General features: G+C 42.0%; 1 protein-coding gene across 4 annotated transcripts in view; it reads right to left on the bottom strand.

Annotated features, from left to right (window-relative positions):
- Positions 1–2,394: 2,394 nt before the first annotated feature.
- Positions 2,395–17,405, bottom strand: part of map1sa (microtubule-associated protein 1Sa) — a 126,032-nt gene continuing 111,021 nt past the window's right edge. For 3 of the 4 annotated variants that reach the window (XM_057327378.1, XM_057327379.1, XM_057327380.1), the window contains 4 exons: positions 15,913–16,053; positions 4,474–7,234; positions 4,050–4,264; positions 2,395–3,499 (listed from right to left, as the gene is read on the bottom strand). In XM_057327378.1, coding sequence (XP_057183361.1) covers positions 3,344–3,499; positions 4,050–4,264; positions 4,474–7,234; positions 15,913–16,053 — 3,273 coding nt within the window. In that variant the 3' untranslated portion in view covers positions 2,395–3,343. Of the gene's footprint in view, positions 3,500–4,049; positions 4,265–4,473; positions 7,235–7,551; positions 9,015–15,912; positions 16,054–17,405 lie in introns of those variants that run through there. The other variant, XM_057327381.1, reaches the window with a different exon arrangement.

The raw sequence follows: 17,405 nt of genomic DNA, 5'->3' as shown, positions 1-17,405 counted from the left end.
TTACAATACACAGTGTTGTCATGTTTGTGTGTTGTGTGTGGTAATGTGCCAGTAAAACACATATGTCCTTATAATGTTATAAGATATTTCACTGTGTATTGTATTGGTGATCCAGTTCTCTTTAATCACCTTAGTCTTGATAATACACAGTGTTGTCATGTTTGTGTGTTGTATACAGACATGTCCCAGTAAATCACATTTGTCCTTATAATGTTGCCAAATCTTTTATTGTGTATTGTATTGGTGATCCAGTTCTCTGTAATCACATTGGTCTTTACAATACACAGTGTTGTCACAATTTGTGTGTTGTGAAGAGTAATGTGCCAGTAAAACACATTTGTCCCTTTAAGCCAGCAAACTTACATATTTTGTGTATGGTAAAATAGATGTCCTCATAAATCAGGCAAGACTTTACAAACACCAACTTTGTCCAGGGCGGGAACTTTTTGGAGGGGGCGGGAAGGGCCTTGTGTACCACCAAAATATCATGCTGTTATATTATCAGTTCTGTTGTGTGTATATTAAATTTGAAGCAAGATTTGACATCTGCAGATCAAAAGATTTTTTTTGATAGTGTTATCATCTCTGTAGGGCATTGGGAAATGTGGGTCCCATTAAACCACCATCCTACTGGTTTGGCGATCAAAGTCTTTATAAACCACAAAAACCAGTATGCGTGTGTGTGTGTGTGTGTGTGTGTGTGTGTGTGTGTGTGTGTGTGTGTGTGTGTGTGTGTGTGTGTGTGTATGTCTGTGTGTGTTAGTACGTGTGCATATTGTGTGTGTGGAGTGTTTTGTATGTGGGTTTGTCTGTCTTCTGTGTTTTCACCTTTTTCTTGTTTTTACAGGTACAACTTTAATTGTTTTGCTTATAGTCAATATGTCTCATGTACAGCTGCTTTGTAACAATGAAAATTGTAAAAAGCACTATATAAATAAAGTAGAGTTGAGAGTTAAAAATAAAGTTCCTCAGTAATGTGATCTTCCATACTCACTTTCAATGGTCGGTCATTTTTAAAGTTGCGTAGGCTAAGATCAATGAGGACTACAATTAATAAGCTAAAAAAATAAACACATTATTTGATATTCTCAAATTTATTCACAAATAGTGCTTTTTTAGTCAAAAACTACGGTGCATAACATCAGATCAACAAGGCCTACGGTTAATAAGTTCAAAAATGAAACTCAAAACCTGTCTTAAATGAAAGAAAACAAGTTTACAAAATGATTGAATGCAATATTTGGTGATAATATATATATAATATAGCATATCGAGAGACTATTTTTGGTAGGCGGGTCATTTTGACCTGGGAGCCACCACGTGTCATTCTGTGCCATATTGTACACAATAAAAGCATTTCAAAACAAACTTTCTGGTTAAACAAAGTGTACTAGTGTGAACAACTGTGCAAAGTTTTATCATATTTTATTTAATATTGACAAAATTGTTCACAAATAATTCTTTTTTAACACAAAAACTAAGGTGCATAAGCTTAGATTAATTAGGCTTACGATTAATTAGTTTAAAAAAGAAGCATAAAACCAGTTCTAACTAAAAGAAAACAAGTTGACAAAAAGATTGAATCCAATATTTGGTGATAATATTGCATAACGAGTGATTTATAAGCTATCTTTGGTAGGCAGGGGCGGACTGACCAGTAGGACATTCTGTCAAAGTCCAGAACAGCCGAATGGATGCGATTCTAAACGCGAATGCACGCAACACTAAGGCGCATTAGCGAGTCGGACACATAATTGTGTAACGCAATGCACACGCTACAAACACGCCCCTTTCCAAGCTTTCTGAGACCCCAAAGGTTCTAGATACTTAGTGTTCTATGAATATAACGGTTTGTACAATTCAGTGACTTGTCTGGCATGTACAGATAAAAAAGATACTTGGCCTATATGCCATTGTTTTTGGCTATACAGTACATACCTCTCTTGTGAGTTCTTTTATCCCCTTTTTTGTTTGCTTGCTTTAGAAATAAAATATTTCTCCAGCTAGACCAGGCTTTCTCAAATGGGTGGCTGACACCGTATGACAGATTTTATGAGGATAGTAGATTGAGTACTCTTGCTCAAACACATGCACTGGGTGAAATTCATGTAGTTTGTCAATGTACATATTACTGAACATTTTGCAATAATATTTGCAATAAAAAGCACAAAAGAAACAAACTCTACTCTACTATTCTAAAACAATTTAGAATTTCAGTAATAAATCCTACTCTATCTATTAATAAGGTAATAAATTATTTTGTACTGTTTAGTTACAACAGAAGACCTTGTTTTAATTTGTTAATTGACGTCATAGTTTGATTAATTTACTTCTATTCTAATTATATATATATATATATCCAAAAAAAATGAAAGAACACATGAACGTATGAAATTCTTCCAAAACATGTACTTTATTACTTGTACCACAAAATAAATAAAAAAGTTTGAATTGCATAAACATTTCTACCGACCGTTTTATAACGTTGCAATCTTGAAAAATTATTTTGATGACCATGGCTACATCAGACTAACATTAACAATGTTTTATTTGATTGGAGTGCATAAGACCATTCCTATGACAATGTACAGAGGTTACTTCATCTATATAACACTCAAAAACAAAACAAAAGCAGGCAAACAAGGTGATCAGTACAGATTTAACTACTCCAACCAAAGGCCATAAACTAAATGAATGAAATGTTTCTTTAGTGTTTGTTGTCTTTCCTGTCTGTCTGCTGAATAACCATACTGTACGTCCTGATTAATGCAGAAGTGTACTTCACTACTTCAAAACATTTAGATATTTTCTGACTGATGCACGTAAACAGAGATAAAAGTGTGCTTTTCTCTGTAGTAAGAAAATTAGTAAAATGTGACAAAGCATGCAAAACTAATTTTACTTCTATTCTTTAGCTAACTTGCCAATAGCCAAACGTTCTGTATAAGCACTGTAAAAAAAATCATGTTGTACAGCATCCGTACAATTAAGTTTGGTAACCTCTTTCAGACATATTAGTGTATATGTGTTGCATCAAACTGCAAAATGTATATGCATGCAGAAACATACCAAATAGTCATGAAACTTAACATGCCTGGACATCCACAAGATGCAATGAATAACACACAATAACATGAGCAAATGTAAAACTGCTAGAAACAAGCATAAAAATAAATTTGGAAACATGATCTAACCCCCTTTACGAATGAATTCATTGCATCTTCCTCTTGCTCTAGTTAATCAGCATTTGGGTCAACTGTGTTTTAAAATGCCGTTCATGCAACTTTTACATGTGAAGACATTTGTTTTAGTCAAAAAAGGGGGTATAATTCTGCAGTAGCCTTTAAAACTCCACTTTGCATGCTGGAAAGGTCTCATCTTGCATTACAACAGTGCTGTTGCTCCCCAGGACTGTGACTGCCAAATCTCTCTGCCTCTCGTGGGTCTCCTGATACCAGGCGTGCATAGCCAGCGAATCAAACGTAGGGATCAGAGTTACCTGAAGGTGAAGGGAAAATTGCTGTTAAAATATCTGTTGAAATCCATCTGTACTTTCTGTAATTGTCAAAAAGTACCTGAGCGTATCAAAAGTGGCTCATGGCTGTTTGGTAGAGACTTATGATATTTGTTAAATTATATTTCCACTTCATCGCTTAACAATAAAATTAGTTTAATGATTTTGATTATGTTTTATGCGGTTGAAAGGAGAAGACTGGCATTCTAAAGTTTTTATCTAATAGTTCTCATAGTCTTGTTAATGTGTTCATCTTAAACAGGCAAAATAGTAATACCTAAAGAAAAACAAGCCTAGAGAACATTAAAAAATCTGACCATTTTATACATTTGTAAGACTAAAACACACAAACAATTAAAGACCAATTTTAAGACACAGCCCTTGACTCAAATCTCATTTATGTATGCACACTTGCACATTTGACATGTGAAAATACACCTGTATGGACAAAATACACTTGTACTGGACAAAAAAATGGTAGGGATTATTAAAAAGTTCCGTCATTGTGAAAAACTGCAAACCTCACAAAACTAACCTGCACATCTGGCCAAGAAGCTTTCCCTTCTAACAGAGAGTCTAGAATAGATCTCATGACGCTTTCTTTGTGTGGCTCATCTCCACTAATTATATAGCAGGATGACTGCAGGCGACGGAAAAACTCTACATCAACAGTGGAGGCTGCCAATCCAGAGGGCAGGTAGGCCAGGTCCAAACAGACTGATATTGAACTTGCATTAGCACTGACAGAACCTGCAAAGAGAAGAAAACCTAGTTACAAAGTATACAATTCAACACATTAAACATTTGTTCTGTGACATTTAAGGTATTAAGGTATATACTATCAAACAAGTTATTATCTAGGTTAAAAAAAACCTTGCAGCATGTTTACACTTTTTATTCAATGTAAAAATCTAAATGAAAATTGTGCATAAATAATTGAAGACAGCATGGGCACTCACTGAATGAGGACTTTGAAAGGGCTTGTTTAGATCCACTTATGGCATTTCGGGATGCAGGCCTGGTGTCCAGATTGGGTGTTGCCCTAATAGTTCTAATGGCAGATGCTTGAGCCTTTGTCTTTCCACTCAGTGTTATGAGGTCTGCTGATAATGACTTTGCTGATGCTGTTTGCCTCTTGGTCTTTGATGTTACGCTCTTAGAACTTCTGCTCTGACCATCAGCCTCTGGATCAGTCATGCAGGCACCAGGCTGAGTTGGCATTGCTGGTAAATCCTTCACAGGAGCAGGTAGAGGGTCTTCAGAAGTCTGTTGAGAATCATTGTGTAACAAATGAGGATGCTGGGGTGGAAATAGGTCACCGCTGTCTTCATCGTCCAAGTCCTTGCTTATGATGGGACACTCTCCAGTGCTTAGAGGGACATTGGAATCAGAAATCGAGATCAGTGAGGACATTGAGATTTCTTGGCCCTCTAGTGACTGGTTATCACTATTACTGCATTGGTACGTCAGTGTTACCTGTTCCTGAGAAAAGCCAGAACTTTGGTCAGCAATCTCAGGAGATAGTTCCTGGTGTTTCTCTGGATATTTGTGATGCTTAAACTCACAGGGTGAAACCAGGCATAGATCAACATCATGTGAAAGTACATCACTTTGAGGTCCAAAGAGAGAATTCTCTGATCCATCATATGTGTTGGGATTATTAAAAGATGCTTTTAGAGGTAATGCCATATCTGTTTTCTGTCCATCAATGTATGCCATCCTGTTACCTACCTTAGTATCCTCACCAGACAACTGAGAAATATTATCATGGGAAACTAATTCCAGAGAGTCTCTATGCTTTTTTAAGCATCCGTCAAGCAATGTTGGTGTTAGAACAAAATTGACACATTTTGGAGATGGAGATCCATTATCATTGTTAGAGTCAGGAAATCCATCCATACAACGGAACTTCTCTGGACTTTCCTCTCCTGCTTCAGAGCAATTTAATTGTGAATCATTTGCACCTTCATTTCTTAAATTAACATGTTTGTCATCAAAATTCTGAAATGGCTCATGCTCCATCTCTGAGTTTTCTAATTCTGCAGCAATGTCATTTGATGTAGTCCCATCACTTGAAGATTTCATATTGTTAGTTTCTTTTTTGTATGGCTTTTGCTTCGATTTGGTTAAAGTGACTTTTTTTGAGACGATCAATTCTTTCTTTATTGAGCCATTCTTCCCGACGGACTTTCTGTACTCTCCATTACCTTGCACATTTCCAGTGGTTTTCTTAACATCCTTACAAAGACTTTTGGTTCCTTTATCTTCCAGCTGGACCTCCTTCTTGACCTCCTTTTTAAAATCAGGTTTAATATCTTTCTTGGGCTTTGCACTTGCATCTTTTTTGAAGGGCTCTTTCTTTTTGTCAACACTGTCATCTTTCTTTGGCAGCCTTTCCTCTTTTCTCCTAAATTCCTTCCTCTCATCCTTAAAAGGTTCTTTCTTAGTAACTTGCTTATCAGGCTTCAGAGGGTTTTTTTTCACATTGTCTTTTACCATTGCTTTCTCCCCACTCTCTTTTCCATCTCTATGAACAGTATCATTGGTGTATCTGTTCTTGCCTTTATTTTCTTGCTTTTTCAAATCCATTTTGCACGATTTTTCTTTGAGTGAGACACTAACTAGTCTGGATTCTTTGGAAATACTCTTAAGACTTTCCTTGCTCTCTGCATGCTTTGGCTGTTTATCCAGTTTTTCTAACTCAAGGTCCTTTAAACTAACCACCGGGTGTTTGAGGAAGTCTAGATGCTTCAGCCTCTCCAACCCTTCAAAGATCTTCGACTCTGGTGTGCACCCAGAAAATAGAACACGGATCAACTTTTCATGCATATTAGCTGGGTGCCAGACCAACAGAGCACATATCGACACTGTACTGGTTAAGGGGATGTCTGAACTTTTTACATCAGGCCAAGTTTGCAAGAAAACCTCAAATTCTTTGCTACCTTTGACTGGATTGAGAACATAAAGCTCTAGTCGACCTACACCCATCTTCTGAAAAAGGATTACTGGCTCAATAGTAGAACCAGCTGACCGGCTAAGCTGCTCTGGAGAAATCAATAACTTTTCTAAATTCTGTAATGTTAACACAGCCTGATCAGAACTTCGAAGCACCCTGGGGTCACTCTGAAGTGTTTTAAGTCTTTCAGAAGCATTAAAAAATACAACCCCGATTTCTGGAGATAGAAGTTTCTTCTGCCAATCTTCACTGCTCTGTGATTCACAGAGTTCTTTTTCTTCATGTTCAGCCACTTTTCTGTAAAGCAGGCTGTTTATACCAGGCAGATTATCCACACCAACATGAGTAAGCAATACAGAGTCAATTCGATCTAGATGTCTCACCAATTTCCAGAAACAGGACCTTGGATCAGACCCCCCATTGACCAAGACATTGAAACCATTTACAACAAAGAAAGCACAGTCACCTCTTCCTCCTGGAAACACATAGCAGCATGGACGGGACAGTTTCAGAAAGCCAACTGTACTGGGTGGCAAAAGCAGATCAAATGGTGATTGAGGTTCGAGAGACTCTGACAGATACTCTGTGAACTCCTGAAGTCCCTCCATCTCTGGATGCACCAATGGAGGGTTGGTTTTAATTCCTATAATTTCTTGCAATTTATGCTTTTCTAACTGGGAACTTCTCCACATGCCATATCTGGGGCAACTCAGGGTCAGGCTGGCTTTTTGACTTGGGGCCGCAGAGCTCAAAAGATCTCCAATCTATATCAGAAAAAAAAAACATTAAAAGATATACAGCACAGCTGCAAACATGTTAAAGGGATCATATGACATAGCTAAAACGAACATTATTGTGTGTATTTGGTGCAATACAGTGCATTTACACGGTTTAGGGATCAAAAACAAATTCTCGTTCACAAACCGTACATTACTGTTGCTCCTCTATGCCCCTCCTTTCTGAAACCAAATTTTACAAAGCTCATCATTCTGAAAAGTTTGGTGTGCTCTGATTGGCCAGCTACCCAGTGCATTGTAATTGGCCGAATACCCGCATGTGGAGGAAATGTTACGCCCCTTACCATATTCAGAACATCAGCTTCCAAGGCATATTGACAGGTGGTTAAGTCATCGGTACCATGTGAGCTTGAGCGGTAACTTCTTGAGCAGCCTGTGAGGCTGTGCCCTGACGCAATGCGACAAAGACAATAAAACATATTATAAATGAGGCATTTGTTGCATCCAGTGGTGACATAATTACTGGATATAATGACTTATATCGTCTTTGTTTCGTGTTGCATTGCGCCGCAGGGGAGAGCAAACTTTTTAGAAAATGTTGTGTAAACTATGTGAAAACTATGTGCACAACCAAGTGTTAATGCACAGATTGTTCTGTTTTGAAACAGTGTTGTAAAATAAACTTAACCACTGATTTCTAATTGTGTCCTATTTTAGAAGACCCAAAAAGTAGTTTTGCTTTCGCAATGAATCACACAGCATCTCCACAACATGGCGGTGGCTACAACAATACAGCAAGAATATTGAAGCCTTCTCTCTTTGCATATACATTTGGGCAGTGTTATGCAAAGCTTCCCCACACAGTGACGTAGATTTGTGGGGGCGTGTTTATATGAGGCATTTTAGGCAGGTCTGGATGAGCCTCCGCTTTTAAATAGAACATATCTTTTGGTATGAATTTGTACATTTTTGCAATTTTACATGTCTGCTATATGCATGAACAACTTGCAACACACCGAAGATACAAGATAACACAAATTAGCATCATATGACCCCTTTAAATGAGTGAACAAAAAATAATGTTGTCCTACGACACATGATTTTTACTAGAATCACCAGCTGTTACATTAAACCAGACCTGCTGTACTGAGAGCTGTCAGCAAAGCAATTGCAGAATGAGTGAGGAGCCCTTCACACATGACACTCGCACACGTATTGTCTACATGTGCAGGTGTACAATAATATAGTAATAGAAATAATAATAATAACAATAATACACCAAAAATATTCCCAATCCCCAAGTAAAACTTATTAACTAATTATGTCAAAATGGATTGCTGTGGATTAGACAGTAAGTAGACAGTAATAAGATTTAATTTAATTTAATAATCTAATGCAACAAATCTATCTAATGTCTTTTATCTGAAACAATAATATAATGTCTTTATCCTCATATAGAGCAGATATGTTTGTGTATAATAACAATTAGACGGGTCAATAGGTTGTTTGCACATGACGTCACGGCACTGTGCGAAGTGCCGATGGAGGGCAGGAAGTGACTTTCTCCATAGGAATTCACTATAACAAACTCAAAATGTTTTGCGTAGTTTTTGACTGTTCAAATCGATCAAACCATGAAAGGTGTTTTTATTGTGTAGCAAAAGCTGATCTTCATGAAGGGGGGAAATGCGAGTATTGACTGAGAAACAAAGATAAGTGGTTCCCTTTCTGTCGGTCTCTCGACGTTGTGTCGAACCGACAGATGGGGTTCGTCCTTGAGAACCAATCACTTCCGACTTCTTAGAAAAGGCCAATGAAAATTGGCGAATGAAATTTGCATGCCGGACTCCACCCCCGGATATCCGGGTATAAAAGGGAGACGGCGTGCCTCATACATTCACCTTTTGTTCTTCGGAGCCTTCGCTCATGATCAACAGACTTCGCTACAAGACTACCGGCTCTACGACGTGGTGCAGCGGACTGTTCTCTTGGGTGCAACACACTCATCGAGGAGGGGGACAGACACGATGTCTGCTTCCAGTACGCTGGGGCAGATGTTGTAGATACGTCCTGCCCGCACTGTGGGCGGCTGACGATTCAGACGTTGTGTCACGGGTGGCTGTGTTCCCACGGGACTCAGCCACCACCTTGTCTGCTTCCCGTTCCGTGACGGCAGGACTACGGCCCTTGGTTCAATGACCTTTTCTACGGACGGGGGTCTCTCTCAGGCAGGCGAGACGCGTCAGGGTCAACAGACGCCTCCCTGCAGGGTTGGGGTGCCGTGTGCAAAGGGCACGCAGTATCAGGGCGATGGACGGGCCCCCGCCTGCGCAGGCATATCATTTGCCTAGAGTTGTTGGATGTGCTAGCCGCACTGAAGAGGTTACAACCTCTCGTGCAGAACAAGCACGTGCTGGTCCGGTCGGACTGCACAACTGCCGTAGCGTTTTTAACCGCCTGGGTGGCGTTCGCTTATGGAAGCTAACACGACTCGCCCGACGCCTCCTCCTGTGGAGTCCGCAGGGCCACACATATCCCAGGTGACCTAAACCAGACAGCCGATGTGCTCTCTCGTCAGTTGACGCCTTGCGGAGAGTGGCGACTCCACCCCTGCGTAGCCAGCTCATTGGGGACAGTCAGGGCGGGCTCAGGTAGACCCCTTCGCCTCCCTGGACACCACCCATTGCCGCTAAGGTACTCCCTGCCTCGGCACGGAGGCTCTAGCGCACAGCTGGCCATGGGAGAAGCGGAAGTACGTCTTTCCCCCAGTGAGCCTCATTGCACAGACCTTGTGCAAGGTCAGGGAAGAGGAGCATCAAGTGTACTAGTTGCGCCATACTGGCCCAACCGGACTTGGTTCTCGGAGCTAATGCTCTTGACAACAGTTCCCCCCTGGCCGATTCCCCTGACGAAGGACCTGCTTTCCCAGGGGAAGGGCATGTTATGGCATCACGGGCTAGACCTCTGGAACCTCCATGTCTGGCCCCTGGACGGAACGAGGAGATCCTGAGTGGCCTAACCCCTGCGGCGGTTAAGACCACTACTCAGGCTAGGGCCCTGGCCACTAGGTGACGATACGCCTAGTGGTGCCTCTTCTCATCCTGGTGCTCTTCTCGAAGAGAAGACCCGCGGAGTTGCTTGATCAAGTGGGTGCGGTCCTTCCAGAGACTCGAGAATAATCTCTCCCCTTCCACACTGAACGTGTATGTAGCCGCTGTTGCCGCTCATCACGACCCAGTTGCTGGTAGTCTCTAGGACAGCACAACCTGATCATTTGGTTCCTAAGGGGCGCGGGAAGGCTACCACCTCACCCACGCTCCGTACCCTCTTACGACCTTGATGCGGTCCTGGAGCCCCTCGGAGATGCCGCTCTTTCTCACTTCACGATGAAGACGGCTCTCGGGAGGACGCTCAAGAGGGTAGCGGACCTACAAGCATTCTCCGTGTCCACAGATTGCCTAGAACTCTGGCCCGGTTATTCTCACGCTATCCTGAGACCCCGGCCCGGCTACGTGCCCAAAGTTCCCACCACTCCCCCGAGACACCAGGTGGTGAACTTACAGGCGCTCCCCACCGGGGAGGAAGACCCAACCCCATCCGTGTTGTGTCCAGTACGCACATTGCGCCTCTGCTTGGACCGCACGCAGAGCCACAGGAGCTCTGAGCAGCTCTTTGTCTGTTTTGGAGATCAGCAGGGAGGGCTGTCTCAAACAGAGATTGGCGCATTGGATCATGGACGCCGTCACTATGGCGTACCTGTCCTAGTTCGCCTACGCCCACTGGGTGAGAGCTCTCTCCACACGGAGTACAGCCTCCTCGAGGGCACTGGCTCGAGGCGCCTCTCTGGCAGACATCTGCAGAGCTGCGGGTTGGGCTACACCCATCTCCTTCGCGAGGTCCTACAGCCTTCGCGTAAAACCGGTCGGCGAGTCTTGCAGGCAACAGGCAAGACCGGCGACCGGTAGGGTGTACGCCTATGACAGTACCTGACCCTAGGGGGTCAGCGTACTACTAGCCTCCCTTCTTCCCCCACTGGGTGAAGAACAGGCACTCCATCCATCACTAGCAAGCACCTCCTGTGGGCGGGCTGGGCAGAGCAGCCCTGCCCCTTAGGCCGGGTATCACCTGAGTTATTTGCAACATAGCTCTAACCGGACCTAGTGCTACCAGACGTTGCAACCCCCCAGCAGGGCGGTTCCGTCTGATGTATCCTCATGCTGGTTCCCACCTTGGTAACCCATGACCTCCTTAGGTGGACCTCCACCTCGCGGTTCACTCCTTCAGTCCGCACTTTCTTCCCATGAGTTCTCCCCCATCGGTGAGACCATGTTGGTATCTCCACTAGTCTCCTCCCTGTGGTAGGAAGTTGTCTCTGTAGCGCATCCCCCGCTTGAGGAAGTATAGCGCTTACCCAGTGGCCTTACGGTTCCGGGCGGCTTCTCGCTGTTAGAGAAACAAGGCCGCCGCCTGTGAGGCCGAAGGTAGGGGCCTTCCCACCTTTCAAGAAAGCTCTGGGACCCCCTACCTACCCACTGGTAGGTTACAGGTTCGCAGCAGCGTCACGGCTGACACGCCCAGGCCAGTCACCGTCGCTTCATTGAGATTGTGACAGGGCACAGTGTTATGGCGTTTTCCATTGGAACCCCATCTGTCGGTTCGACACAACGTCGAGAGACCGACAGAAAGGGAACGTCTCGGTTACGTTTGTAACCTCGGTTCTCTGATGGAGGGAACGAGACGTTGTGTCCTCTTGCCACAACACGTGCTGTCCACTGCAGCAGTCGTGAGAGGTCTCAGGCTCCTCAGAACTAAGGTGAATGAATGAGGCATGCCGTCTCCCTTTTATACCCGGATATCCGGGGGCGGAGTCCGGCCTGCAAATTTCATTTGCCAATTTTCATTGGCCTTTTCTAAGAAGTCGGAAGTGATTGGTTCTCAAGGACGAACCCCATCTGTCGGTTCGACACAACGTCTCATTCCCTCCATCAGGGAACCGAGGTTACAAACGTAACCGAGACGTTTTGTAAACCTGAATCTGTGGTTGGGATGAGCCGTGCCGGACGACTTTCTAAAACGCTTAACAAGTTTAATGTACCTTAACAACGACCAGGGGCCTCATGTATCAATGCTGCGTACGCACAAAAATGTTGCGTACGCCAGCTTTCACGCACACAGTTGGATGTACTAACAGTGAAATTAATGTGAGAATGTGCGTTCCTCCACGCCAACTTCATGTCTGGTGTACGTACATTTCATGTGGTTTTTGTCCTTTGGCGACTCTTAGAGGCAATGAAGTGAAGTTGCAAACATATAGACTATCAAATCATTAGACAAGTCTATCGCACCACCAGCTGTGAGAAACATTACGATTAATTTGTAATTGATAAAATAATTGACACACTATTGTCACACGAGCCTTATGGGAATGTTATCAATTATGCAATTAAGAAATAACATATAAAAGCATGAGCAAATTAATACAACCCTTAGTCTATGACAATGGCAGTGTTAGTCTTATTAGAGGACATTGCCAATGGCAGAATCCGAAGAGAACGAATTTTTAGGGACCATAATGATTTTTTGGCCCACGATGATGACTGGCTTATCAGCCGTTTCAGATTTCCAAGGGCTATCCTCTTGGAACTTTGTGCTGAGTTGGGTCCGAATTTGGAGAGAGAGACAGCGAGGAGCCACGCATTACCCGTTCCCTTACAGGTGCTCACAACACTTTCTTGGCAACTGGCTCTTTCCAAAGGGAATTGGCAGAACGCTCAGGAATAAGTCGAGACGCGCAATGCCAGATATATAAGGTTCCCATACGATGCAGTTGACCAGCCAAACATTAAAGCGCAATATGCAGCAATAGTCGGTTTTCCTAATGTAATCGCAGCGATCGACTGCACACACATTGCTATAAAGGCGCCATCTGAGGAAGAATTTGCATATGTGAATCGGAAACATTTCCATTTGTTTTGGTACGTTAAGCGGTTTCATTTTAATGGACTTCTATGGGGAAGAAACTGTCATGGTACTGCCTTCCTGGTTCTGTATTTCTAGTCGTGTGGCAGGATCGGGACGGAGCCCTTAGGTTCTGTGTGAGAAAGCCATGAGATGTTTATGTTTTTGACATCTCATGTGTCTTCTCGTGTCTTGTCATTGGCCCTGCCCCTCTCGTTTCTTGTATTGCTTCCCTGCCGTGTCTAATGTTTCCCACCTGCCCTGTGTAATTATCCCTCATTTGTCTTGCCTTTATATTGCCCTCTTGTTTCAGTGTCTGGTTGCTCTTGTATTGTATGTACTGTGTACCCTGTACGTGTGCTTGGTCTTTGTGCTGTGTGCTTGTGTGTTGTGCTCTCTCAGTTAATTACCTTGCCCTTGGATTAGTGTTGTCAAAAGTCCCGGTATTTCGGGTCCAAGTCGGTACCTAAAAATAAAAAAGTTGGCGGTACCTAATTTTCATAAGACCCGGTACCACCGTCGTACCGGGTCAACCGGGTACTGATGCTCTGTCTGACAGGTTGTCAGTCGGAAACTTTTTATAGACGCAATAAGACGTGATGAGCGGATAAACGCAGCTCCGATCCACAAGAGATGCACACAGAAATATTTCAGATTCAAGTTATATCACGAAGAAAACGAACAGAGTTTGTGGTGAAAGGAGGAAACATCCAGATTTTAGTAACAATTCAAGCGGTAGGTTTAAAATTCTGTTCGCGTTTGCGTTATGAATGTTGTAGCATATGTTAAGCTAAAGGTTACGTTAAAATAAACTTCCCTGTTTGCGTGTTAATTTGTTAGCGCCAATGCTAATCCAGTCAAGTGTCCTTATTAACCATTTAATGCTTTTATAACTGTAATGGGGTCAAATAAATGGGAGGACAGGATGGGGTTTACAGTACCTATTTTATATAGGCCTATCTGAAATCTATGTGCTAGAAAACTATCATACTAACTGTATGACTAGCAATGTGTATGTCTTGGATAGATAACTCTATTAGGATTAAAAAGCCACATTTAATCTAAATAAAAATATATCTGTTGCATTTATTATTTTAATATACAGTTGCATTAATGTAAGTAATCTTGTGTAAATGCAGTATAAAAACTGAGGTTTGTTTTAATATTGCATATGCATGTTTGTTCAGTCAGTTGACTTACTGAAGTTTATTCTATTTGTCTTCTACAGCAGCAGACTGAGGAGGATGTTCATCAGCAGCATGAAAGACCCCAGTGAGCACACAACAGTTTCAGCAACAATTAACTTGCATACTTCATATATACAAAATGGCACTGCTTTCTATACATGTATATCAACAATGAGCTTTATTAATAGAATTGTGATTCAATTAGCATTTACTGGTGTTTTTTGGTACCGAAATTGGTACCGAGAACCGTGGAATTTTACTGGTATTGGTGCCGACTACTGAAATGTTGGTACCGTGACAACACTACCTTGGATGTTCTTGTCTCCCTCGTCTCAGTGTAAGTTATTGTATCATTTTTGTTCTGCCTTGACGTTCTGTCGTGGTTTGTTTAGTTTATTTTTGCCCTATCGAGGGAAGTGTTTTGTTTCACTTTTTATATTAATCTGGTCCTCGTTACCCCCTCGTGGGTTTTTTGATTGTTCATTGTTTGTATTAATAAATTCTTGTTAACCCCTTCACCTCTGCCTGCCTGCGCTTGGGTTCTTCCCCACGTATCTGGACAAGAAACGCTTAACGCAAGATTTTTAATAAGGGCTCGTTCTTTTAATGGAAGCTCGTATTTATTACAAATAAGGTTTGACAGAAATTTGGGCTTACCTGGGGTGTGTTTCCCATAAGCATCGTTAGCCAACTATAGTCGCAAGTTCCGTCGTTCCAGCATAGATCAACCATTTATAAGTGTTTCCAAAAATTATCGTTCCAACAATCAACCGCAAGCAGCATCGCAAAGTTGCGTGGTTGGAACTACAGGTCTAGAGCTGTGGTTAGAAGCATTGTTCCTTATTATTATGACATGTAGACTTACATGCATCAAGCTTTTGATCAAAGCAAGCAAGCAACATGCAGTGCATTCCATATCCATCACTCAAAATATATACAAATTTAACTGGACATCTTTCAGTTTGTCGAGGAAATAGAAGCGCTGTTTTTTAAAAGTGCGTATGCGGTTGACCAGCTTGCGCTAGGACCCTGTGGAATCCCTGGGCAGAAAGACGTAGGAGGACACTTATAAATGAATTAAATATCATAAAATAAAACAACAGATAACAAAAATAGGATAACAAAAGTATTCCTTAAATACAATGTATGTTATTTAAGAGCAAGAACTTGACATTAATTCGCTCTGAACGTATTTATTAGTAGACGTCATTACTCCAACACCTGTGTGGCATCATCAACTAGATTGCTGAACCAACTTGGTTCAAACAATTGATCTCCGACAGAGTTACTACGGTTTTGGGAAACAGTTGTAACTACATCGTTAATTTCCCCAATGATGCATCGTACTATGGTGGTTAACCAGCGAGTTATGTCGTTGTTCGAGAAACGCACCCCTGGTCATTGTTCAGGTCGTTAAACATAGGTACTTTGAGTTTGTGATAGTGAATTCCTATGGAGGAAAACCACTTCATAAAAACCACGTGATTGCACACGGCCTATACTGTATATACGTGTATGCACTACATAAACAGATCATTTTGGCAGAAATAGTGGACTTACCTCTTCATCTGCCAATATCTGAATGAAGTCATTAAGTGAAAATGACCCTGTTTGCAACACAAGATCGCCAGTATCTTCGACAGACTGTCCTGCTAGAATTAACAGCTTGTGAAGAGATGCATCAGAAACAAGTCGACGAACCTGTAAAAATAAACACTTGAAAACCTCTTCCTATAAACATATTGTTAATAAAAATAAGATGTTGATAAATTCATACCACAATTCAAGAAAACCACAGCTTAGCCCTTACATTAACATGCTAACTGAATTTTTAAAAGGATTGGAAGAGTTATTGTATAAAAATCAAGAGCAAGTCAAACTGAACAAAGTACTTTGAGAAATGTATGAATATTCCATTGTTTACATGGATTAAAGATGGGTAAACATCACTCAAATATGAAAAACAAAACTATACTGGAATATAGGCTGCATGTGTTTAATAGTACAAAACCAATATTAAACAATTTAAACATAAATAATTAAATAATGTGCCTTATAAAAAGATTCAAAGTCCCATGGCATTTGATAGTTTTATCACTTAAAACTCATCTCAAGCATTAACATAGCATATGTACGTTTTTCCTGTGATCATTTCTTCATGCCTTAAAATGGCTTTAATGTGAAAAAGGTCAGCTCTCCTACTGTAAAACAATGTCTTGAGGAACTGTTGTCTACATTGCACTTGGAACGAACTAGATATCTCTTGCAAGACGATATTGGACAGTTTCACAAGATTTGGGACCCTTTCATTTGTTACCTTGATGATTCATAATGCAACGTATTGAAACTGAACGGATGTGTTGTGTAGTACTGTAGTGTATTGTCACTATTGTATATCAGCAGGCTGGGATAAGGGGTTGTTTTATTTTAAGGTGTATTCAATTATAATTGTTTTTGTTTTGTGTTGTTATTCATGTTTCCCTTTCTGTCGGTCTCTCGACGTTGTGTCGAACCGACAGAATGGAGTTTGTCTTGAGAACCTATCATCTTCTGAGTATTTAGAAAAGGCCAATGAAAATTGGCGAATGAAATTTGCATGCCGGGCTCCTCCCCGGATGACCGGGTATAAGAGGGAAGCCGGCGTCATTCATTCACATTTTGTTCTTCAGAGCCTACGCATCTGATGAGCTTCTCTACGATCTTGGTGATCATTCTTTTCTTACAATCTACGACGTGGACAGCGGACGGTCCCTTCCTGCAGTGACTCTCCCCTGGGCGTCTCGGCAGTTCCGGAGGTGTTCGAGCAAATTTCCCTTTCTAAAAGAGCAAATTTCTCCAGCGTGGCTTGTCCCGCTGTTCTCATGGGTGCAACACACTCATCGAGGAGGGGGACGGACACAATGCCTGCTTCCAGTACGCTGGGGCAGACGTTGTGGATACGTCCTGCCCGCACTGCGGGCGGTGACGATTCAGACGTTGCGTCTCAGGTGGCTGTGTTCCTACGGGACTCAGCCACCACCTCCTTTGCTCCCCGTTCCGTGGCGGCAGGACTA

This window comes from Triplophysa rosa, unplaced genomic scaffold (genome assembly GCF_024868665.1).
Source record: "Triplophysa rosa unplaced genomic scaffold, Trosa_1v2 scaffold224_ERROPOS671929+, whole genome shotgun sequence".
Lineage (NCBI taxonomy): Eukaryota > Metazoa > Chordata > Actinopteri > Cypriniformes > Nemacheilidae > Triplophysa > Triplophysa rosa.
Note: the sequence above shows the minus strand (reverse complement) of the source record. Positions and strands in the feature narration are given on the sequence as shown.